The 26001-nt window shown below is 36.8% G+C and overlaps 1 protein-coding gene across 2 annotated transcripts in view; it reads right to left on the bottom strand.

The window, feature by feature from the left end:
* Window positions 1-26001, bottom strand: part of VEPH1 (ventricular zone expressed PH domain containing 1) — a 228866-nt gene that overhangs the window by 57456 nt on the left and 145409 nt on the right. For both annotated transcript variants that reach the window (XM_037841936.1, XM_037841933.1), the window contains exons 10-11: window positions 14017-14156; window positions 10186-10320 (exon numbers count right to left, since the gene is read on the bottom strand). In XM_037841936.1, the coding sequence (XP_037697864.1) occupies window positions 10186-10320; window positions 14017-14156 (275 nt within the window). The remainder of the gene's footprint in view (window positions 1-10185; window positions 10321-14016; window positions 14157-26001) is intronic.

Below are 26001 nucleotides of genomic sequence, written 5' to 3'. Positions count from 1 at the left end.
CTAAACTCTTTATTTTAATGTCCACTGGCCTCTCAACCAGTTCTCTCCCTGAGCAAGGAGCATCCCAGGCATTTGCATCTGCACCCACATTCCACCTTCAGTCTGCTTTCTCTGACCCCTTGCCTTCAGTTTCCCATTGTCTTAGTTTGCCATGGTTGCTATGAAGCATTCCATAGCCTCATTGGCTTAAACAACAGGAATTTATTTTCTCACAGTTTTGGAGGCTGGAAGTCCAACATCAAGGTATCAACAGGCCATGCTTTCTCCTGGAGCCTGTAGTGTTCTGGTGTTGGCTTTCTGGTAGTCCTTGACATTCCTTGGCTTGTAGATGCATCTCTGCCTCTGTCACATGGCCATCTCTCTCCTATGGCTTCTGCTCAGTCACCTGAATTTCCTCCACTTATAAGGACTTCAGCCATATTGGATTAAGGCCCACCCTCATTCAGTTTGGCCTGAATGTCTTCTGGGAGGGAGGGGGAATATGATTCAATCCCCAACATCCATAACCATTTGCAGTCCTCATTTAGTTTACCCTTTAATCATTGAATTTACCCCTTGGCCTGGCTTCTTTGGATGGACTCTTATTCACACTTTCTTTTTGTCTCTTTACTTCACCTTTGCCTCTTGAATACCACCTATCAGATTTTTCTGATTCTGAGCCCACAGCCTAAAAGCTTAGAAGCCCCCATCCCCACCCAGGCTTCTGAGATCACAAACCCCACCACCAATTATCTGGTCCTGAAAGGGAAGTTCCACATAGCTAACCCTCAAAGACTGATTCATTCTGCTCTCTTTTGAGGCTGACTTCTACAACAACACTTGTTCATATCACACATGTTGACAAATTCCTTGTAAGAATTTGAATAGTTACATTCTATATATAAAAAGTCCACACTTTCTTTACTTACTTATGCATTTATTTATTCAAGCAAATTAACACCTTAACTCAAAACACTAGATCTGCCTTTGGGAGCATCAGAATGTCTCCTTTATTTACACCCAGAATTGGTGTTCCAGATTTATTTATGCACCAACTCTCCAGCCCATTACCCTGGGAACTGTCAAATGTGTTTGTAGTGATGTGAAATGAAAACAAATCTCCAAATGTTAGCCAGATGGGGCACATTTTATTTCAGCAGTAAATTAAAATTTTTTTTTTATTTATGTAACGGGCATAGTTTTGAGACCTCATTTCTATAGCATATGAAACTTCTCTATGCTTTGAGAAGTGGAACATGAACATGTGTGTCAATAGAGTCTTTCTCTCTCTCAAATTCTGGCCTTTAGCAATCTGCCAATCAACTTTGTCAGCTCTCTGGTCCTCTGATAGCCAGAGCGCAGCTCCCTCTGAAGGGCTGGGAGCACATGCACTGAAATGGGATTATCCATAGTGATCTCCAGTTGCTCCAAGAAGACCATTCTCATCCTTAAATAAATCAACTGGTTTTCAATACTCCTTCTAAAATTCTTGTTTTAGAAAGGAAATTTCATTTTCCCATCTTTGGACAGTTAGGCTATCTGCAGTGTTTCCCTGTTCTAAATCAATCCACAGTACTTGTGTGGTGTACCTTAAATTTACACATTTCAGATTATTTTAGGAGAGATTCCTAGAAATGGAATCACTGTGTTAAAGGATATGAATATTTTTAAGACTCTTGACCCCCATTGCTAAATTGCTTTTCAGAAATGTTGAAATAATTTACACTCTAACTGGAAATGTGTGAGAGTGTCTGAACTCTCTTGCTCTAGTCAGCACTGATTATTTTATAATTTTAAAAGTGAGTGATAAAGGGCAATTTGTTATTTTAATCATAGACTTTTATATCTTTGACTACTAATGAGGTTGAATGCTTTTTTCTGGGCTTACTCTGACTATTTGCTCATGTTCTTGGTTCATTGGTTATTGAGATGCATGAATTTATAATATATTAACCTTTGTCTTTCATGTTTGTTACAAATATTTTCATTTAAATTATTGTCTGATAGGTTTTGATTTTTATAAGTGTTATATATTTATATAGTCAAATCTATCACTCCTCCACTCATAGACATCACATACAGGTTTAATTAAATTAATCTAAATAAAGAAAAGCAAATACCTATGTACCTCCCAGGCAAACTAAACAAATGCTAATATTTTGCTTCTGATTTAAAAAAATATACATGGCTACGGATGAAATTGAGATTTCCTTAATTCTCTTCCCCAGTAACATTTCCCTTTCTCCTTTTCCCACTTCCTTACTCAGAGGCAACCCTGTCATGAATTTGGGGTGATTCTAAACAATGGTTTTAAATACTTTAATCACAAGCACATGTACTCCAAAATAATTTATTACACTGCTTAGTGTGTTTTCTAACTTGCTTTTTAAAACTCAATATTATGTTTTCAAGATTCATACCATGTTTTTATATAAAGACCTGATTATTCACTTTTATTGCCAGTGTAGTGTGAAGATACCGCAGCATCTTTCTACATTTTTGTACTGATGGACAGTTGCATTACTCCTGATTTTTTGCTTCAAACAATGCTGCAGTCAACATCTCTGTACATGTCTGGTACAAATATGTGGGAGTTTCACCTAGAAATGGAATTGCAGATAATAGGATACATGAATTTATAATATTACCAGCTATTACCAGGTTGCTCTTTAAAGAAGGTTGTAAAGGAAAATTTGTCTTAAAACTTGTCGACAATAGAACATTTTTTTATGTTATAATACAAAACCTCCTTGTGGAAAGAAGTGAGAATTTCTGATAAACAGCTTAAGCATTTTTCTGATAATCTTTACATGCAATTATGAGTTCTGGAAAAATATTTCCTCATCCGCCTTGACTGTCAGCTGGCTGTCAGTCATGAGTCTAATGATTTTATATACATATGTTTTTCTTAAGTCCTTTTTTTTCTTAAATATACCTGTTTTATTCTCATGAGTAAGGAATGAACATTCCCATCTTTTCACTTCTTTTCCAAGACTTGTATTATCACAATATTTTTCTTTTTGCAAGTCTCACCATTGTAAAATCACATCCCACTTTAAAAAATCTAAATCAGCTATCTCATTGATTTTTAGTGCATCTGAACATCTTTTCATATGTTTTTTGGCCATTTGAGTTTCTTCTTCAGTGAATTGTCTGCTAATGTTCTTTTCCCATTTTTCTATTGGGCTGTTTGTCTCTTTCTTGTTGATTTGTAGGAGATTTTTGTGTCAGTTATACATATTTCAAGTATGTGCTCTCAGCTTGTGTTTGACTTTTAACTTTGTTTTAGAGTATTTTTCATACAGAAATTTAAAATTTTTGTGTAGTCAAATTTATCTTTTTGTTTATAATCTCTGCTTATTTGTATCTTAAGAAATCCTTCTTCATCCTGAAGCCATAAATATAACTCATATTTTCTTCTAATTGTTTTAATGATCACATTTAGGCCTTTAATCCATTCAGAGTTAATTATATATATAGTGTCTGGGAAAAAATCTAATTTTATCTTTTTAATCTGGTTAGTCACATGTTCCTATACTAATTTTTAAATATTTCATTTTTCTCCTCACTGATTTTATATCCCTCTTCTATCATCTACTGATATATATGCTTGGGAATGTCTCTGCATTCCTTATTCTTTCCACTGGTTTATCCCTGCAGCAATAATCTCACTTTCATTAAAGCTTTAGAATAAGTTTTCTTTTCCTAGTAGAAAAATTTCCTCCTCTTTGTTCTTTTTCAGAATTGCCTTGGCTATTCTGAAATTTAGGATCAGTTTGTCAAACTCCATTAAGAATTCTGTTGCTATTATGATTGGAAATGAAATTGCATTTGTATTTTCATTTGGGGAAATTTTCCATGTGTGTGATAATGAGTGTTCATAGCCATAAGAAGAGCATATCTTTTTTTTTGTAAGATTTTTATTAATATTTAAAAATTGTTCTTCATTAAAGAGCTTCACATCTGTTCTGGTTTGCTAATGCTGCTGGAATGCAAAATACCAGAGATTGGTTGGCTTTATGAAGGGGGTTTATTTGGTTACAAAATTACAGTCTTAAGGCCATAAAGGTAATGCATCAACAATCAGGTACCTTCACTGGAGGATGGCCAATGGTGTCCAGAAAACCTCTGTTAGCTGGGAAGGCACATGGTTGGCGTCTGCTCCAAGTTCTGGTTTCAAAATGGCTTTCTCCCAGGACATTCTCCCGAAGCTTCAGCTCCTCAAAAATGTCACTCTTAGTTGCTCTTGGGGCGTTTGTCCTCTCTTAGCTTCTCCAGAGCAAGAGTCTGCTTTCAATGGCCATTTTCAAACTATTGCTCATCTTCAGCTCTCTTCTCAGCAACTGTGCATTCTTCAAAGTGTCCCTCTTGGCTGTAGAAACTCTCTCCTTTTGTCTGAGCTTATATAGTGCTCCAGTAAACTAATCAAGGCCCATACTGAATGGGCAGGGCCACACCTCCATGGAAATTATCCAATGAAAGATCTTGCCCACAGTTGAGTGATCACATCTCCATGGAAACATCCAATCAAAAGTCTCCAACCCAATCAACATCAATAAGTTTCCTGCCCACACAAGACTGCATCAAAGATAATGGCATTTTGAGGGACACAATACATCCAAACCAGCACAACATCTTTTCTTATATTAATTCCTAGGTATTTTATAGTTTTGCTGCTATTATAGTTGACATCTTTTTTATTGTACCTCGAATTAGTTATTAGTCATGTGTAGGATTATTATTGATTATATATGTTAATCTTATATTAAACAACTTCATGGGTCTCCCTTATAAGTTCTAAAGATTAGTTAGATTCTCTTGAATTTTCTATGTAAATAATCTTATTGTCTGAAAATAATTTCTCTCTCTCTGGTCTCTTTCTTTCAATGCTTATATCTCATTTTTGCTTTTCTTGTCTTTCAACATTAGTCAGGACCTCTAGTAAAACATTAAATAGTGAGGGTGATAGCAGGCATCCTTATCTACTTTCTAATCATAGCAAATGCCTTTAAATTTTATTTATATGTTTGAGGTTAGTGCTAGGGTTTTGATAGCTATTTTCTTTCATTTAAAATTTTTTTTCAGGATTTAACATATTTTAAAATTCATTTTTATTGAGATATATTCACACCCCTTGCAGTCATACAAAGCATACATTCAGTTGTGTGTTCATCATCAAAATTAATTTTTGAACATTTTCATTAACACACACACAAAAATAATAGGAATAAAAATTAAAGTGAAAAAGAACAATTAAAGTAAAAGAACGCTGGGTGCCATTTTTTTTTTTCTCCTCCATTTTTTCTACTCATCACTCCCGACAGTGGACAAAGGGGGTGTTAGTCCATATGGCTTTCCCAATCACATTAACATCTTTAGATGCAGTTAAACAATTATATATATACATTAACCAGTTATACATACATATTAGTGTCAGTCTCTGTACTACAAAGCCTGCACCATTTAGCTGTATGTTGATTCTTGCCATAAAAGTGGAATGATTTAATAATCATAACTTTATAGTATGTTTTAATTCTTACAGAAGTCCTCATTTTTTTCCCCTCAAAAAATTTTAAACTAGTCTCACCTGTTCATCCTTCTGGTTAAATTTTACCATCACTTTAAAAAATATCAGAAATCATTCTGATAGAATTTAAACTGGGATTTAGTTAACCTCTTAATTAACTTGGGAAGTATTGGCATCTTTGTAATATTCATTATTCCCAATCAGGAACCTGGTATGTCACTGTGTTTAGCAAGTCTTATTTCTCTCCAATGCTTAGTAATTTTGAAAAAATTAATTAATTGATCTCTTCTAATTAATCTCTCTTAGTTTACTCATTTGTCAGATGGGAATAATAATACTATCTATCTCATAGGATTATTGTTGGAATTAAGTAAAATATTTCATATTAAGTGCCTAGGACAGTGATTGCCACACTCTAATGCCTAATACAAGTTAACCATTGCTATTATTATTGTTAATACTAATCGTTTTATTTTGTTTCTCAATATCTGAAGATAATGCTGATTTTATCGCCATCTTTCAAGTAGTATACTTCTATTTTTTTCTCATGTTCTATTTATTCAGCTTGGTTTTAGACTTACTATGTGTTAAGCATGCTCTTTAGAGACCCAGGATTCTGTAGTGCTCAAGATCGACAAGATCCTTGCTCTCATGAAGCTTATCTTTTCATGTGGGCCAGTGCTTTTGAACTGTACAAAATAGTAAAGGTTATAGTGGGTATTCTGGTTTTATTTCTGTATTTAATAAAAACATCTTCAGGAGGTTCACCATTAAGTGTAATCTTTTCTTTTGTTTCAACACAAATATTTGTCATGCTAAGAAAACATCTTTCCATTTCTATAGCTAACAGTTTTACTTTTGTTTTAAGGAAGATGCTATTTCATTTTATTTAGTCCCCACATATCACTATTGTAGGCTAGGTGATGTGTGGGGTGTTGGGTGTATAATGATAAGCATACACTTCATGAAAAACCGGTCTAATTAGGAAGATAAACTTTATTTAAAAATTGTATAAAATGTATGATTATTAAAAATGAGTGTTGAATTTCATTAAATGCCATTTCAGTATCTAGAGATGATTGTATTTTCTTAATTGAACAACTGATGCATCTTACTACTATTAAACTTTTCCTATATTTTTGTAACTTAAAAAACAGCAGTTTACTCAAGGATTTTCACACCTCTACTCATGTGTGAGCATGGTATATAGTTTGCCTGTGATAATTTGATTGTATTTTATACTGAATATTCATGTTTGAAATTTGGAGAATGTTTTCTGATAATGATGATTTGATTGAGTTAGAAAAATACAATAACTTCATAGGTTATCTGTCAGGTTCATCTTTCTACCTCTGCTCTGAACCTCTCAATGCATCCAAGACAGATTACAATTCCTGTTACTTTCCTAGAGAGAGAAGGAGAGTGGCGGTGGGGGTGGGACTGGGGAGGTGAGCAGGAGAGGCATGTAAGAATTCTGGCTAGGAATCAGAATATTAGCTAACATTTATTAAGAGATCACAATGTGCAGACACTGTTCTGAGAGCGCTATATGAATTAACTCATTTCTCTAACGTCTCACTGAGGTATTCTCTCTATTTTACTGATAAAGAAATGGGCACAGAGCCAAAAGATGTATTGCTGGTGAGTGGCAGAGCCAGGTTTTAAACCCAAGTAATCTGGCTTGAGAGCTGACATGCTTAACCTCTATGGTAGGTATCTGAGCAATATAGGCTAGTTTATGCTGCCATAACTAACAGCAAAACTTCAGTGGCTTAACACAACAAAAGATTGCCTCTCCATTATGCAAAGTGTGGTGTGGTGGCTCTGCATTCCAGGCTGTTTCCATCTTTTGGCACCTCCATATCATCATTTGCTTCTACAGTTACCATGGCAGGGGAAGAGGCAGAGCACGGAGAATTGCACACTGGCTTTAAAAAATGTGACTCGTGTCCCTTCTCACATTTCCTTTGGCTGAAACAAATCACGTGGCTGTGCCTTACTTCAAGAGGTGGAGAGACATAATCTTCTCATTTGCCCAGAAGTACAATCCCAGTGTCACCATTGTATGTGGCAGTGGCTCCAGCTCTGACACTGACTAGCTATGTGACCTTCAGTGAGTCCTTTGGTTCCATTTTTAACATTTAGAAAATGACAGGATTCATTTATTTATTTAGCCGATTGCCATTATTCACTGAGAGCCTATACTTGCCAGGTACTTGTGGTCACTAGCAATACAATGATAAACATAGTGCAATGCCTGCACTCAAACAGTTTACAATTTATAATAGAGATATCTTAATGATGATTTTCTGTTCTAAAATTCCAAGATTCTGGTAAAATGCAGCCACAATTGCAAACCTTCCAGAGAGTTAGGTTTTAGAGACTCAGGCAGGCATTTTCTCACTTGTTAATTCCTTGTTTGCATACCTGCATCCACTTGGCTGCAGTGTAACTCCACCATAATGCAGACACACACAAGTTCATCCCTTAAAACTCATTTGTGTGTGTGTCTATGTCTGTGTTTATACACATACATATATATTTATATGGACACATATGTAGACATGTACATCTATACGGTACATATAGGGAAAATAAAACAGACTTTGAATAATGTTCACAGCTATTTTGAATTTAATGCACAGAACACTTCATAAAAAATAGAAGAAAATCAACATGAGAAATATCCAGATGAATAACTTTTACATATAATGTATATTCCAGACATTAAAGTTTTCATATATTATTTATGAAAAAACCAAATTAAAAAGCTTTAAAAATTTTTTTAAAAATTGGTTTATAGTTACTTTTTCCCTAGATGAATAGTCACTGGTATAAAATAAAAAAAATATGGATTATATCATAAGCATACTTGTGAACATGGATAAAACTGGCTTGCCAAGTTTTTTTTTTTTTAATCTCTTAGAATTTAAGGCATTCTGCCAAATTTTAAGTTACTCATTGCTGCTAGTTAAAATACAGTTCACAAAGATAAAAAAGGATTTGAAGCATTGTCTTTAAATATGATGCAACAGTTTAAAATTTGAATGAAATATGCAAGGAATTGCATTTTGCCTTAATCTGATGGAATTGTGGTATTTCCTTTATTTCTAATACTGCGTGTCTCATTCTCAAACCAAAGCCAAAACCGGAACAAAAAAAAGTGATGCAATAGTTTTACGGACCGTTGTAAATAAACTTCTGATGAATCACACCCATTTCTCATCCTTCAGCACTTAAGAGGTATTGCATTAGTTTCACAATAAAGTAGATTTTGATGAACTTCCTTGATACTTGTTTGTAGATTAGAGTTATTTAATATTGGGATATTTGTTCCTCTTTTCAATAGTACAATCAATATATTCTCAGAACATCTGGTTTTTCCAGGAAGCACCCAATACTCATTGCTGGGCTTTCTTGGAGGCAGAAGGAGAATAATCAGGATCTTTGAGTATGTGAAAGGCTTATAGAAAGAAGGTTTAGTAAAGAGAGCTCAAGAATAGCCCTTCTCTGTACTCATTATACACATTCTCCATGAGTGATCTGATCTACGGTCATGACATCGAGCTGTACCTTATGACTTCCAAATCCCTGTCTTTTCATCACTGCCTTCTTCGTGAAGCCGACACTGGCCTTTCAACCATCATCACCACCTGGTTATCCACACAAATAGCTCAGACTCAAAATATGAAAATATAAGATAAATCAGAATTCTTTGTCTTCTTTCCCCACATCAGCTCTTCCCTCTGGGTTCTCTCAGTATGGTACCAACATCCATCATCCAACATACACACCTGGGAGTTATCTTTGATTCCCCTATTTTACTTACATACCAAATATAATCTAGTAGCAAGTCCTGTTGATTTTACTTCCTTAATAGCTCTCCAACCCATCTGCTTCCTGCAACTTCCTCAACACTACCGAAGTTCAGGCCTTCATTTCCTGCTTGATTACAGTGATAGCCTCCTACGTTACGTTCCTCTAGTCATCCCCTGCTTTCTAAGCCTGTGACTTTTGTCACACACAAATCCGATCACGTCACTCTATTAAGCAGGCGGGTGCAGTCTCATATCCTGTTCTTTCCCCAGCTCAGCTGCCTGTTCAGGAGGTCTCAGTCAACCGTGTCCTGAGGGGAAGTCCCTCTTTCCACATTCCTAAAATGCTCTGTGTCTCGAGTTACACTTTTCTGCCTCAATGGAGCTCCTTCTCACCCTGGTCATACTGTCTCTCCTCCTGCCCACCTTATCTTCACTTTCTTGCTTTGTGTGATTGCAGAGGACAAGGAGAGGGGATGAAATAATAGAGGAAAGAAATGAAAGGCGTCAAAAGCACTGCAGCCTGATTCCCTGTTGCTCTATTCCTTTCAATCCTGGAGTCCATGGTCTCCTTTTTGCACAATGTTTTCTAATCCATAGTGTGTATGTGGTTTGTGTAATTTTCTGTGGGTTGTATTATGTCAGCCTGTGAGCTCAGAGGGCAGTGTCCTTGTCTACCGATATCACTCTGTCTTGAGTCTACCAGAGCACCACATTAAAATCATAACTTAATAAATGCTTTCTGATAACAACAAAAGAAGGTAAAGGAGTCAAAAATTGAACTGTTAAGAGTAAAGGATACTGTTTCAAGATAATCTTGGGTCTTGGTTTAAAAATAACATGTCCAAGGAAAGAAGCGTTTACCTTCTGATGTGGGAATGTGGACTCCATCATTGCAGTTTCAAAGCTGTGAGAACCTTCTGCCTGGGTCTTCTCCCACAGGGTGCTGAGAAACTGCACAGAATGGCTCTGTATGGACAGGGGCTCTGGAAACAGGCTCTGTAAAGGCGTTAATGAGAAAAACACGTTATCTCTATCTTATTCCTGACAATATTGTTTGATTGACTAGAATCTAGGCTTGTTTTGAATTTTAACATTGCTTAACTTTAAATGAAAGAATAAAGAAATCTATGCTGGAGATCAGACATATGATATATTTCAGGGTTTTCATTTTATAAAAGAAAATTAAAATTATTTAATAAGATTTTCAAGGCAGTTGATATTGAGCTCCATGAAAATGCCTAACCTTTGTAACAGTGTTTACCTAGGTGATTTCCCAAGAATGTTACTTAATTGGAAAGCAGTTAATATACATATTCATATCTATTTGATCAAATATGTAGGGATTAAAGTATAAAATTAAACTAGATGGTGGAGAATACAGGGGTGTTGGGCTTCCCCACCTTGATGCTTGCTGATGTGCTCACAGACATACGGGACTGGTGGTTTGATGGGTTGAACCCCCTACCACAGGACTTGCCCTTGGGAAGACTGTCACTGCAAAGGAGAGGCTAGGCCTCCCTATAATTGTGCCTAAGAGCCTCCTCCTGAATGCCTCTTTGTTGCTCAGATGTGGCCCTCTCTCTCTAGCTAAGCCAACTTGGCAGGTGAAATCACTGCCCTCTCCCTAAGTGGGATCTGACACCCAGGGGAGTAAATCTCCCTGGAAACGTGGAATATGAGTCCTGGGGAGGAATGTAGACCCGGCATCATGGGATAGAGAACATCTTCTTGATCAAAAGGGGAATGTGACAGGAAATGAAATAAGCTTCAGTGGCAGAGAGATTCCAAAAGAGCCGAGAGATCACTCTGGTGGGCACTCTTACGCACAATATAGACAACTCTTTTTAGGTTCTAAGGAATTGGAATAGCTAGCAGTGAATACCTGAAACTATCAAACTACAACCCAGAACCCATGAATCTTGAAGATGATTGTATAAAAATGTAGCTTATGAGGGGTGACAGTGTAATTGGGAAAGCCATATGGACCACACTCCCCTTTGTCCAGTGTATGGATGGATGAGTAGAAAAAAGGGGGGGGGGGAGAAGCACCCTGTGTTCTTTTTTACTTTAATTGTTCTTTTTCACTTTAATTTTTATTCTTACTATTTTTGTGTGTGTGGTAATGAAAATGATCAAAAATTAATTTTGGTGATGAATGCACAACGATATAATGGTACTGTGAACAACTGAATGTACGCTTTGTATGACTGCATGGTATGTGAACATATCTCAATAAAATTGAATTAAAAAAAAGATAAAAAAATTAAACTAGAGGTCAAAAATACCAAGTAATTTATACAGAGTAGATCATGTATAATAGAAATTAAATAACTAAGAGTTCATTATGCAATACTCAAATATGAACAGTGTGAGTGGGTGTGTGGGGGAAGCAAAAGCATTATTTATCCTAAAATGTATAATGAGCAAATATTTTTAGAGGTTTAAGAAGATAATTTTTCTAGGTATTGAAGAATATGATTGTTATTGCAAATAAAATCACATTTACATATACTACACTCAAGCAAATGAAAATCAACTCTTCAAAGGAAGATTTAATTTTTTGTTTGTATATTTTCTTTTAATAGCAATGATATGTTTAGTAATCATTTACATGTTGTAATATTTTACCCATGAATTTGGAAAGACTTTGAATTAAAGGGAGCAGTTTTCATAAAAACATATAAAACATCTATAATGGGTACAAAGTGCTTTCTATATTCATTTAATAGCATAAATATTATCTTTTATGTATGAGGTATGGTAAAATAATGAGGTTGGCTTATAAAGTCACATATTGATTTAAAAGACTCTTTAGGTGATTCGTGGGTGCAAAGTTTCTATTTAGTGATTGAGAATTAATAAATTTTTCATTTTCTATACTTCTTTAATATTACATATTAAAAATCCAGAAAAATCTCATCATTATCACCAAAATGAACTATTTTTTATACTGAGAGGGAAAAGGTAGAGGATCTTAAGCTCTGAGTAAATGGCCCACCATTTTGAAACTTTCAGAGCCAGTGACAGATAGATTGATTGTGCAAACCCATAATGTGAACACATCTGGGCATTTCTCTTGATTATTATCAGGAACTTATACAGCAGATGAATTTCCTTTTAAAGCAGAGTAGAAACTGATTTAACAAATCATTAATCTAAAGAGGAACATTTAGACTAGAATCTGTGAATTTGAGAACTCCATGAACATGTTAAGTGAATTAAGTTGTCAGAGAAGAGAAAGAGCCTGGCCCAGTTAGGTCTGGGTTTGTAATTATCAAGTTGAAGACTGATTTTTATTTACCCCAAAGTCAGGATTTGCCCATAAGATCACACAATATAGAAGGGGTGAGAAAAGAAAGAAACTAGTACAGTAAAATGAACAAGGAAGAAAATTAGCATAAACAAAGGCTTTTCTGGTGATTTGGTTTAAAGAGAAAGACATGATACCAGACTAAGTCAGTGAAATAAACTGAAGGGGCAAAAACTAAAAATCATGTTTTCTTTGGTTTGTTTTCAGAAAACTGACAGCTGTTAAGAACAAAGCAAGGGATGAAACCATATACAAAATCAGTGATGAAAACTGTTTGAAAAGTATGAATAAAGTCAAAGAAAAAGAAGGTCATTATTTCAAGCAAAGAAAGAAAAATCAATGTTTTTTTTTTATTCACATACAATTTGGTTCAGATCAAATTGTTCTTAAGATGACTTAGTATAAGGAAAAATGGTATTCTTAAGGTGGGTCTACCCTGTCTTTCTTCTTAATTACTATAGTTCCACTTTATGATTATGATATATTCATTATTAAAATTCATTTCTTAATGTGCCTGCCTTTGTTTTATAAAGAGATATAACTATCTGGTCAGTGACTTTTGTTATTACAGAAGTTATTAATAGAAGTAATAAGTGATTTCATCACTTGACTTAATTTTCAACCATTTTATAACATTTGCATTCAGTTTTTTCTGCTTGCACCCCCTCTGCTCCTGTTCCTCATTCTTCCCATTTTATTTTTTAACACAGGGCAATGAAGAAAGAACCACTGGATTAGGAGTTAGATGATCTCAGTTCTGCCCATCAATTTTCCTATCTCTAAAAATAGTATCTAAAATCCCTTTCATTACTAACATTTTATAATCTATATGTCAATTTTATGTGAAAATTTGATGCATTCAAGATAAGTATTTCCAGTTAAGAATCTCTTTTGGGGTTGTGTCTTTAGATCTAATTCTAAAATTGAAAGTTCTCTTTTTCTATAATTTTGCTTATACATATAAATTCTGTGGAAAAAAGTGGCATGTCCAGATTTTGACAATGTCAAAAAGAATGTGTTGACGCTGAAATTAATTGGAGATTGGAAAATTCCAGAGAAACAAAGGAAAGCATTCCCTTCAAATAAGTGGTTTCTTTTTTTTTTTTAAAAAAGTGTTTTCCCTTCCATTTTTCTTTCTTAACACTAAAGATATTCAAGATATGACTAGGTTTGGCCTACTGATTACTAATCCAAGGTATTTTATAAGTAAAATATCCTAAAATGTAGAATATCCAGGTTAAAAAATTATTAATGAAATGTATACATGTTGCTGTTATCTACATACCAACCCTGAACAAATAATTATTAATTCAATAAAAATAATTACAAACTGACACCTCTCCTGGTTCATTACGGAGCCATGAGACATGAATTGCACACACCTGCTGAAACAGAAACATGATCTGGATCCATGGCTGAGGCTCTTGGCTGATGAGAATAAAACTGGATTTACTGTATAGGCAGTAATGACCCTTCAGGGAGCAGGTGAAGAACAATTTTGCCTCGCAACTTCTAACAGTATCTAGAAACAAATACACACAGCATTAAATATTACATTCTCCCAAGAGTTATGCTTTATACTTCACACAGACCCCTTTAGAAAGATACTCTTTGGTTTTCAATATGTGAACTAATAACTCCAACACAACTGTGCATGTAGGAGTGCATCCATTTTGTGGCCTGCAGATTTAAATGAAGAGGTTTTCAACAGAACATGCACCACCCATTTCTTTCTTGTTTTAATTAACAGCATGTGAGGAATCTTCATGTAACTCACATGGAGGTAAAAATAAATAAATAAATAAATAAATAAATACCTCTTGCCAATAAAAAGGAGATACCATGTGATTTTCATCTGATTTGACATCTCAAAATTGTAACCTGGGAAGAATAGACAAATAGATGGAGTAAACCCAGACATTTTCTGGGCAGTAGATGGTGTGCCCTGACCTGTGGGCACTGTTCTCTCAGTTGGTGAGGGGGGCAAGTGCACAGTGACCACCTCAGGATAACTCTGAGCAAAGGTGTGGCTTCCGGGTTTGAACAGAAAAACAGAAATGAATTAGAATTTATTGAAAATTGATGAGGATCCTAATAATGGTGGCAGAGTCAGAGGCCACGTAAGAGAGCACTGGATTCCCCAGAGGATGGAAGGAGGCTCATCTGTGTGCCATCTGGGAGTCTGGTGTGAAGGAAGCAATGGGCTTTTTAGGATGTGGTCATGGAGAATGACCGGTGATAGACAGAGGAGAAGGCACTGGAAGCAAAACAATAAAGCCACAGGAATTTTAGGAATAGACACAGAAATCTTAATAATTAAGATAAATTTTATACATCTTAATTAATTAATTACAAACATTAATTGCAATGTTTGCAATTCCCAAACATTGGTATGTAAAATAAGTTTTTGTGAATTGAATTATTTTTGGTAATTTTAAAAATTTGGGGTTGAACATTGTCCTTGCTTAAAATCAGAAATCATTTCTGAATAATGTAGATGAATGAGATGGTAAAGAGTGCTTGAAGGCTCAAGGGAAAAGACCAGGAGGCCTGCACTGAGAATATTCAGTCCAAAATTGGCTTAAAATTGCCTTACCAGAATTTATGTTTGACAGCAATAATTTATTTAAAAAAAAATTCTTGGCACTAATGCTCCGAGAATTTTAAATTAATCTATGCTAAAGATACAAGAAACCAAATATTCCATAAGAGCACACACACAATTAAAATGGTATTTTAAATAAATCTAGGCATAATATATCCATTGAGATCATTATTTTCCTTTAATAGAAAGTTCTAAAAGGGAACAAGCTTCTTTCTAGGAATACGTGGAGTAGTTTGACAGTTGTAAGTTGGGCTTCTTACCTTCAGGGAACTGTCATTTCCCTCTCCTAAATTTTTATTGCTCATTCGTGTTTTCTTTTGGAAATGAACATTGATTAGATTTATTTTACTCATCAGAGTCTGCCAGATTTCTATATCTGAGCCTCAAGGATCCAGATTATATAAAATGGGCAAAACAGTAGGACAGAGAGACTTAACTGAGAAGCATATTCACAGACTATAAAAACAAATCCAGTCTTTGATATAAAGCCCCGTTCATGCTTTCAGAAATCCTGATCTGTATCTGTATCAACAGTTGTTGCCTCATTTTTCTTTTTGGCCTTTTTTCCGTTTTCTGAATGAGAGTGCAGCACTGTTAAGCATCAGCAGTTCCCAGCACAGCCGCCCTTCACCTTGTCCCACAATTTCCTCCACTCCTGCTGGACTCTGAGCCTGTTTATTTTGATTATTCCCTCTGGGTTCAGAACACTCGCCATATTCCTCCTACCATATTTGAGGATGAAGGAGATCAGTTATTCCCATTTTACATAGGCCTACAAAGAGCCTGCTTGATATGTTAACCAAAGTTCTTTAGACTTGTTAAAGGATTTGCCCTAACCCCAGGTTGGAGAATTTTGTTGTGCTGTAATCTCAACTGGTAAGTATATCTATTTATACAAATATCTTTATTGGATCTGAGAAACACACCACTTTCTTGGTTGGCCTGGGAAGATTAGACACTTAAAATCCATTTCCCTGGATGGTCACCTTATATAATTTATTCTATTTTATATTTTTTTGTTGAATGATAAGTATGCCTTTTAAGAATAAAATGGAATGTGACATTGATTTTTCTTTTATAGCCAGTAGAAATATCTAAGAGTTGGCTGTATTTTTTGGAAAAAGAAGTTATTTCTTGTTTTGAATGCTTTACCAAACATATGCTCTGAAAGTTTTCTCCCAGCTAAGTAAGAGTCAAATAAATGTACCTGGCTTATTTCCCAGGTTTTCAATTGAGGTAGGCTTCTCAATATCCAAACCTTATTTCTAGGATAATTTTTAAATACTTGAGTACAAGAATATATTTAAGAATTTGATAGACTGAAAGTATTCACACATTGAACAAAGCTTATAAAGAAATAACAAATTCAGAGAAGGCAGGAAAGGAGCTAATTTTCATTGAATCCTTACTTTGTAAGGAGTAAGTAAAATGAGTTACATTTCACCCTTATGAAGTAGATCTTATGATCCCCATTTTACTGAGGAGGAAATCTCAAGATCAAACTTTCAGGAAACAGTTGAGCTAAGATGTGAAGCCAGGTTCCGAAGCCTATTCTCTTTCCAGTACATTATTGAAAGGCCAGAACAAATAGAGGTAACAGAAATACCTCTAAAAGAGAACCTGTTTCAATGGAAAGATGGTTGGCCCAAGAGTCAGACAACCAGAGATGGAGTCGACAGACTCAGGGTTACCTTACCTCTCTGTCTTTATCTGTAAAATGTGGATGGGTCAAAAACTGATCCAGAATGTACTTTTAGCTCTGAAATTCTGATTTGATGAGGGGCTACAGAACCCCATGAAGAAATATATGTGATGACTGTCCAAAGCAGAGTCGAACATTTGCCCAGGGCTACCAGGGCTTGCTTTCAGCACTCAGACAGGACAGAAGGCCACAGGATCTGTTAGAGCACTTTCCCTCCTCTTGCTTCACACCAGCCATACCAGAAATGTTAGAATCCATTCTTCAATCTGTCATTTAACTCCACTTCAGTGTAATTCAAAGACATGGAATTCAAAACACTGACACAGAATGAAACACACACACAGTCATTTAACTGAATAAATATCCTAAATTGGAGAGAAAAAAAAAAGCAGGGAGATATGAAACTGGTAATTTGTCTGACGATGACTTTCACAAAGCAGGTAAAACAAAGCATGTATTTGAAGTCAATCACAAATTACACTGCGGGGGAAAAATGCAGAACAAGCTTATCACTTTAAAATATTTTTGCTTTTGCCTGAACAATAAAAATGGAAGGAGGCATCACAAGCCAGTGCATACTACTTATCAAATTTTAGTTCCAAAAAATATTTGGATTTGCAAAACATATTTTTATCTTAGACTAAAACTGTACTCCACCTTACCCCCAAATTAAAGTTTAGAAGTTTTGAACAGAATCATAATTTTTTCAGATCTTTGATGTAGGAAATAGAAATAAAGATATTTTAAGGTAAAAAAAAATTCAAAATTCAAAATAAAAGTCAAATTTCTGAAATGACTGTTTGAAATGATAACAAATAATTTCAAGGATAGACTTTACTTTAATCACCTTTGTAGTCTCAGGGTGTGGTTCTGTAGTAGGTGCTCAGAAATGTGAGTTGTAGAGTTGATGTGTGTTTACGGAAAAATTGCAAAATTCCTCATTTGATGAAAAATTTTGTGCAGGAAAGTGATGAGAAAAAAAAGACTGTGGTTTTCCCTAAGTTCTATTTGCGACATTATTGGCTGGGAAATTTCTGGTCCCTTTTCAGCAGCTGGCTGGCCATTAGCCATGTCACACACACGAGTGCAGCGGTCCCACCCACACCAAAAGTGCTATGCTCGTTTTCCCCCTCCCAGCGAAAATTCCAGCCAGTTCTGGAACAAGCATGACAGATGCTTTTGCTTTGAATCATCAGGAGAAAGGAATAAGGTTCTTTGGCAAGTGATTGTTTTAATAACACAGATAAATTGCAGGGAAACAAAGGGAAATTTAGTAATCATATATTCAGAAAAGCACAAACATAGGCATACAAAGTCCTATTATTTGACCCCAATTTTGAAACAAACTCAAAATTATGTATTTATATATGAATACATATACTTATGTAAATGCATAGAAAAAAGTTCTGTAAGGTTGTATATCACCTGTGGGTAGTGTTTACCTGTGGGTTAAAAGTGAGATTGGGGATGGGGAATCTGCAATTTTTACTCCATATACTTCTGTATTATTTTAGTTTTTCCTTATGTGTTTGTATTCACATACTATGTATATAATTTACAAATAAAAAATTGTGTACACATAAAAGTGTGATATTGACTAATACAGATACTCTAAATGATATCTCGCTAATCACTATTCAGGCTAACATTCATAGTTTTAAATTAGTTTTTCTCTTTTGCCTTCATGGGTTCATGACCTTTGCCCTAATCCACTTATGGCCTCCATCTATAGGGCAGTTGATCAGCTCTAAACCAATGTTTGCTGTTTGCTGTATGCAAAGCATCACAAGAGAGAGGAAGACACTAATCTTGCAGTAGAATAAGGAAAGGAACAAAAGCTAACAATAATGGATTGATTTTTATTCGTGAGGCACTCTTTTAAGAGCTTTAAGGATGCACTGACACTTAATCCTCACAACAACCCTATGAGGTAGATACTTCCAGCTTACAGGGGAAGAATCTGAGGCTCAAAGATGTCAATTTTTGTGAGGTTACATGATGGGTAAATGACAGTCAAGATTCAAACCCAGATGACTTTAATGTCTACTCTACAGCCCACAAAGGGTCAAGCTCAGATTAAACAGCAATTCATAACAGTTGAAGGGAAAGACGGGTTTAATTTGTACCTAGGTATTTTAAATTATTCAAATCCTATTATAAATTGTATCACTTTTACTTACACAGTATTTAAAGATTTATTGATAGTTTATTCTTGTTTCTGAATGCAGTTTTGATCTTTATAGCATAATTGGATGACTTATGTGGCATTTCATATTTATGCTCAAATCTATCTTGAGAAAAGCCTGGGAGATTGACCCACGAAATCCCAGCACTTATGAGGGGACTGAAATGGCCATGGGCTCCAGATGCGTGTATCACAGAGCCTGCACTCGCCTATGCCAGCCCGGACCACCTCTCACTAGCAGCAATCTCCTTTGGCAGGCTTGGCCTTGGCTGCTTCCAGAACCAAGGTGGGTAGACCTGGTGGTTAACAGGAGATCTGTCACCACTAATGTGGATGGGCTTCACATAGGCTGGTGTGGGGATGAACAGAGATGGAGATACACAAACAACAAACCATGGGTCTTTGCTTTCTCCCCACCGGTGAGTCCATCCCATCCCCCCATTTGATTGTAACCCAGCTCTGGATCCTGCCCAGCTACTGCAATTGCCCTCCCTTCAGTGTCCACTTGGATGGACCTTGCTAGAAACATTACCTTGGTATTCATCTGCTGCCAAGAACTGCATCTGTCCAGGAGCTTTACCCTTTTAGATATTGACTCTGGGTCTCATTGCTGGGCCACTGCAGTGGGTCCAAGGGGCATCATTCATTGCCTAAAGTGAGCCACAGTCCTTTGGACAGTATGATTTGGTATTGCATGGTGATCCCTGGAGGAGGCTGATCATTCTACTCTGGTTCATCTCTTCTCATCCATCACTTCTTACCCTCATTCCCTAAGTTTGTGATATTCTTTTCTTCTCTCAACCCCTGCTTGTCTCATGGCCAAAAATAAGTGTTAAGACTCAATGAAGCCTTGATTTAGCTAACTAAGCCTGGCCCCTAGGCATGAAAGACAGGGAGGGAGAGATAAAGTTGAGAAACCAGACATATCTCTTGTTCTGAGGGAAGGTGGCTGCAGAGGGCCACAGGAGCCCGCTGACCGCAGCGAAGGGCCTTGTTGAGCAGGATGAGCTTGCACCGGAAGGGGTAAAGCCCTTTCATAGCATGTGCATGTTAATGGCAATTTGGCAAACAAATAATAGGAGCGATAGAAATATTGCCATATGTTGCAGATTTGAATAAAAATAGCCTGTTCTTTAGGAGCTGAAACTTTATCAACATTGTTCTGAGAACCTGAGAACACGCTGCCATGAGCACATCAGCTTTATCATCACAGCTAAGGCAAGCCTACCCTATAGCATATTAATGAAGGTCATAAATTGCTGCCAGACAACCCGGGGTCAAATCTCAAGTCTACCATTTCCAAAAATGTGATCTTGGGCACATTTCTTTTTCTCTTCTTTATTTTAGTTTCCTCATTTGGAATCTAGGGATAATAATAGGTCTCTTACAGGGTAGAGCAAAGCATTTAAAATAGGGCCTACCACATAATGAGTACTGTTACCAGCAGAGCAGAGGGGATAACCTCAGAACCACTCTATAATTTTGCTTGTTACATTTATTTGTGGAGTATCTGCTCCTATAATGCATGGAAATTTTTTCTGTATTTTCAAACAATTATTCCCTTGTCCTTGTGATGTCCAATTTTAAATTTTAAAATGTCATATTGATTGTGAAGGAAATGTATCTGAATAGTGACATCTGCGTCACTTTCCTGGTTCCCTGATCATGCAGAGAGATGAGTGGCCGCCCTTACAAGTAGTAGTCAAATGGGAATCATTTCTCATTGGGTCACTGACTGCTTACAACTATAGAAAAGCGTTACGGTGCAACATCGACCTTATTTTTGGATTAATTTCAATGTTTCTAATATTTACAGGAATTTAGCCACTAATCCCACAAAGTAGAAATAGTGACAATATAAATTGCAGAACTAATTTAAAATTGAATGTATCTTTAAGTGATTGTACTGACACATACTTCTCCAGTGAATTTTTGGAATCCACGACCACTACAAAGAATGCACCTTCCCACAACAGCGGGAGTCTGACTCGGCTCTGGGAGGAGGAACTTGATGTAGTGCTTATTCAATCGCAGAAGCTTCCAGGGGAAGTTCATTTGGAAGAACTCAACTTTTTCCTAATATGCACTCTTAATCGTCACGAAATACAAGTTAAGTTAGATGCCCAAACAGTAAGGATACAAAACGGTCAAAATCAATATGATCAGAGATAAATATGGAATATTTTCATAGGAGCTAGCACAGTTTCCAGATGTGAAAATCATTTTGGAATTTATGTGAATTTTAGATCAAATATGTATATCATTTTTTTTTTTGCATAATGTTAATGCAGTTGATTTCTGGCAATGATACAGAGTCACTTTGTGGTCATACTGAATCAGTGGAAGTCCATATGTTATAAATAAACATTTGGCTTCACCAAGCAGAGATTTATCAAAAGTTGTGTAGAGGCAAACCAGGCAGGCAGGCCATGATTCCCTACAGTTACTATTCCACGTGCTACCAATTACTTTGCAATTCTGCAAAATGTCTAACAGCAACCAGATTTGGGGCACAGAAAAATTTAAACGACACTAAAATGGGCCTGTTTACATCCCTAATCCCCTCCCCTTCCCTCCAAGAATGAAGGAGGAGCCTAAGATCGTTTATATATGAGTCATCCATCTCATTGCTCTCCAACTGGCAGTTCTGAACCAAGACCTCTGGCCTGGCTAACACCCAACTGCCTCAAGAGAACGCTCTTGGGAGAATTGTATGTATTTAGCAAGAGGTTTCATTATGTCAGATAGGTTGGTGCAGGAGGCACAGGCCTTCCCACAGTGTATATCAACTGTACCAAACTCTTTGAAGCTCTTCCTAGAAATGTCTTTTAGCAACTTCTAGCCAACCCTGGCTTTCCTCAGATGTCTATTCTAAGTTGATTTCATGATTTTGAGGTCGACTATGACAAAGTTAGGGAGGCTCTTGTTTCATTTGCTGCTGCTAAATGAGGCATCATTGAATAGAAAGCAATTAATTTTGTGCAGCTAATTCTGGGGACATACCATGAACTTGTAAGCTGGTTTTAGAACATAATTCTAGTGTTGAGGGAAACTCGATTCTGCAGGCTACAAGCATGAATGAAAGCCTCCGAGGAAGATATTTTCATGTGGACAATTGTACTCATAGAGTATAAGTCACGCAAAATGTTATAGATTATTTGTCATTGGTACAATTGCTGTAACAATACAGATAGTTGCTAAGCTTGAGGAAAGTTGATTTCATGTATTATCCTGCATCAGGGAAATGACTAATAGCATCGTCATCATTAACAAATCATTAACAAATACTTTGGGGATTTACCAAGTATGGGACATTGGGCTGGCTGCTGACACTGTAAAAAAGACTTGTCGAGACTCTTGCAATTTAAAAAGAAATACTAGGAATATGTGAGCTTAAAAAAATAGCAATTCAAGGTTAAGTGCCAAATGGATAGTGTTGGGGATCCCTGAGGGCAAAGGAGGTAAGACTCGAGTTTGCCTTAGCAAATGGTGGGCCCAGATAAATGGAGCAAAGTGCACTCTAGAGAAGCAATGGCACGGGCCAAGGAATGAGCGTGGGAATGAAAATGGCACGTTCAAAAGGCAGGCGGGATAGACAGGCAGTGGCAAGGTTGTGAATCCAGGCTTGAGTCCCGACTGTCACCTATTGGCCATATTACCTTGGACAGGTTATTGGACTTGCTTTCATCCATAAAATGAGGACAGTAGTAACTAGACTTCAGGCTTCATCAGGATTCAATAAAATAGCTTGTTCATTTATTCTTTTATTCAGTAAATACTCATTACGTAACATATAGATTCTTAATAAAGTTAACTATTATCACTAACAGTAGTTGACCCATTTGGGAAGAGTAAAAGTCCATGTGGGAAATTATTGGAGCCCCAAACTAGAAGAGTAAGTCACATCCAAACACAAACAGCGGTTATCATGAATGTCTAACTCCTCAATACTAACAACTTATGCAAAGACAAACCAATAGAGAAACTGAATGGTGGTTGGTGGAGATTGGATCATGTACGCCACAAAAGACATGTTCAAATCTTAATCCACCTTCTTACCAGTGGGTGTGAACCCATTTGTAAACAGGACCTTTTGAAGGTGTTATTATTAGTTAAGGTGTGGCCAAATTGAATCAGGGTGAGTCTTAATTTTAATTGTCTGACTGGAGGCTTCAAAAAGAGGCTATTTGGACTTAGTGAGCCAGAACCCTGAAGTAGAAGAAGCCAGAGAGGAGAGAGAGATTGCCATGTGATGGAAGACTGCCATCACCAAAAGGTTATCGACTCTGTGAAAAAGCACAGCCTTGCTGACTTCTTAATTTTGGATTTTCAGCCTTCAAAACCATGAAACAATAATGCTTGTTTAGGCCAACTGTTGTGCAGTATTTGTCATAACAACCCTGGAAAACTGAGACAGTGGTCTATTTTTATTCTTTATTACATATGTTTCTTTGTTTAATAATTTATCATTAATTAAGTATTTTATATTTTTAGGAGGTGGGTATAGTTGGGAAGAGGGTGGTCAAAATAGAAGCTGAAAAATAAAATCCAAGATATTCAGACCATACAGATGTTCAATTGGACAAACAGAGCTCCATATAAAGATTTGTTTTTTCTAAAAAGTAAAAAAAGGCAAAAACTTCATTAAAAGGGGTTTACTATAGTTTAGACACAGACTCATAGGAATTTTCAAAAGCTCATTCACTCAACGTGCATTTACTGAATTCCTACAGGTTCCAGTCACTGATGTGCAGCAGTAAATTAAAGACGTGCTCTCTGTTTTGTCTAGAGGATAAGACAAACAATAAAAGAAATATGCAAAAAATACATATTCACTAAATGTGATAAGTATATGAAGGGAAAAAAAGGAAAAAAAAGGAGAAAAATATGGAAGCTGCTAATTTAAACGGGGGTGGGGTGGGGAGTCAGAGAGGAAGTATCATTTATGGAGAGACCTAAAGGACAAGTAGGAGAGAACGAGCTGAAGAGTGACGGTGAGTCTCCCAGGTGTGTGCAGGCCCTGAGGAGGGAGAGCGCCTGGCCCGCGGGGCTGCTGTACCTGCCAGGTGAGGGGAAGTGGCTCCGCGCCGTGGTGCAGGGCCTCAAAGACCTCGCGGGACCTGTGGCCTCTTTTTTTTTCTTTTAATTTATATAAACCTTGACCATAATAGATGACTTCAAATCCAACTTTTGGCTTGATAACCTCTAAGATCCATTTCCAACTCTTGGACTGGCACTTCTAGAACCATCTCCAGCAACAAAAATATAGGGTAGCCTATTTCCCAAGCATACATAGAAGGACAACTTACAAAAGATCCCCTAGCTTCAGGAGATCACTTTCACAAAAAGCAGCTCAAATCAGACCCAGCGAATTCACAGGAAACAATGTGACTAGACTGTGCTCCTAGAATAAAATGGGAGTAGTAAGTGTAAATGAGAGACTCAAACATGGCTAATGCCCACTGCTTTACCTCTCTCTGCTCTTTTCTCCAAATACAACCGTCACTTAATGTAAATCCAAGGGTAACAAATGCAGGGCTGTCTGCAGGTGCCTGAGGTAGCCTCACTGGTGTAAAATCCAGTGGCCAGAGAACCACATGCCACCACGAGCAGACAGCAGTGAGTGGGGAGCGATGGCAGAGGTAATGTTTTACTGCCAGGTAAGGTGAATGTTTTCTTGTATTTCCTACCTTTCCTAATCCACTTAGGGAGGAGAAGTTGTTGAATTTATTTGATTTTAATTTTATCTTCTATAATAATGAAAATCAGTAACCATCCCCCTTCCCCAACTGCCTTAATGGAAGTCTCTATGAAGAGTTGCTGTTGAAAAGCCCAAAGGCCGAGCGTGTTCTGAGGTGTTCTTCCTTTGACATTCTCAGAGTAGACTAACATAAAGAACGAAAAGAATGTGCCCGGGATAAGGAAATGCAAATGCAATGAATGGAAACAGGGGGACATCAAAGAGAGGGAGAAGATGAGGAGATTTATTACAAGGAAAGGAAGTCAAATCAAAGGAAAGACAATAATGTAGTGGCGATAGTAATAACCCAAGAATTCCAATGTTTCCCTCTATGAATAGAGAAAAGAGGATCTGAATATAACCAGTGTCTGCCTTAGCACAAAAGAGACAACAGAGCACAAAAAGTGTCTGCCTCAATGGTACTCAGTCAACTTTGCATCCTTTTTTTTTCTCAACAATTCTCCAAATACTCCATTGGGAAAAGGACATGGGAGTTATTGGCTCAGAATTAGTGAAGCCTGTTATCCACGACCCCAGTGACTCTTAAAGTTTGCATCTGTCACAACGGAGCACACTGCCTGCTAACACACCGCCTTTGTCTGCTGGGCTCAAGCAGGTCTGTGGAGTGAGGCATTCGCATAGCCCACCAGACACCATAGCTACCAGCCTCTTTCCGTCCACTGTTTTCTTTTCTGGACAGAGACCCAGACATGCAAATCGGCATCCCAGAAGCCTCCTTTCTGTCATTTCTTGTCTTCAGATTTTCTGCCCCTTCCTCACATGACGGATTTTCATCAATGGGTACTAAGAGTGACCCTATAAATATTAGCAAATATTTCTAGAAAGAAGACCAGGGAAAAGGGTTACAGAGTAGCTTAATAGCAGTAAAAGCAGTGGTCTTTAAACTGCTAGTTCTTATTGGCACTATTTCCTGATTCCAAAAGCCCTCTGAACACCTAAACTTTTACTGCTCGAGTCAGGAGTCCCCCAACCAATTGCTCTGAATTTTACCAATGACCTAAGTATAAGGTTCAATTTTTCTAACCTAGATAGTGACCACATCGGGTTAGGTCCCAGTTTTTCTGAGGGGTGGTTTGCTGCCTCTTCAGTGTCCTCAGTCACTAGCGAATCTTAG

Source organism: Choloepus didactylus, chromosome 1, assembly GCF_015220235.1.
Source record: "Choloepus didactylus isolate mChoDid1 chromosome 1, mChoDid1.pri, whole genome shotgun sequence".
Classification (NCBI taxonomy): Eukaryota; Metazoa; Chordata; class Mammalia; order Pilosa; family Megalonychidae; genus Choloepus; species Choloepus didactylus.
Note: the sequence above shows the minus strand (reverse complement) of the source record. Positions and strands in the feature narration are given on the sequence as shown.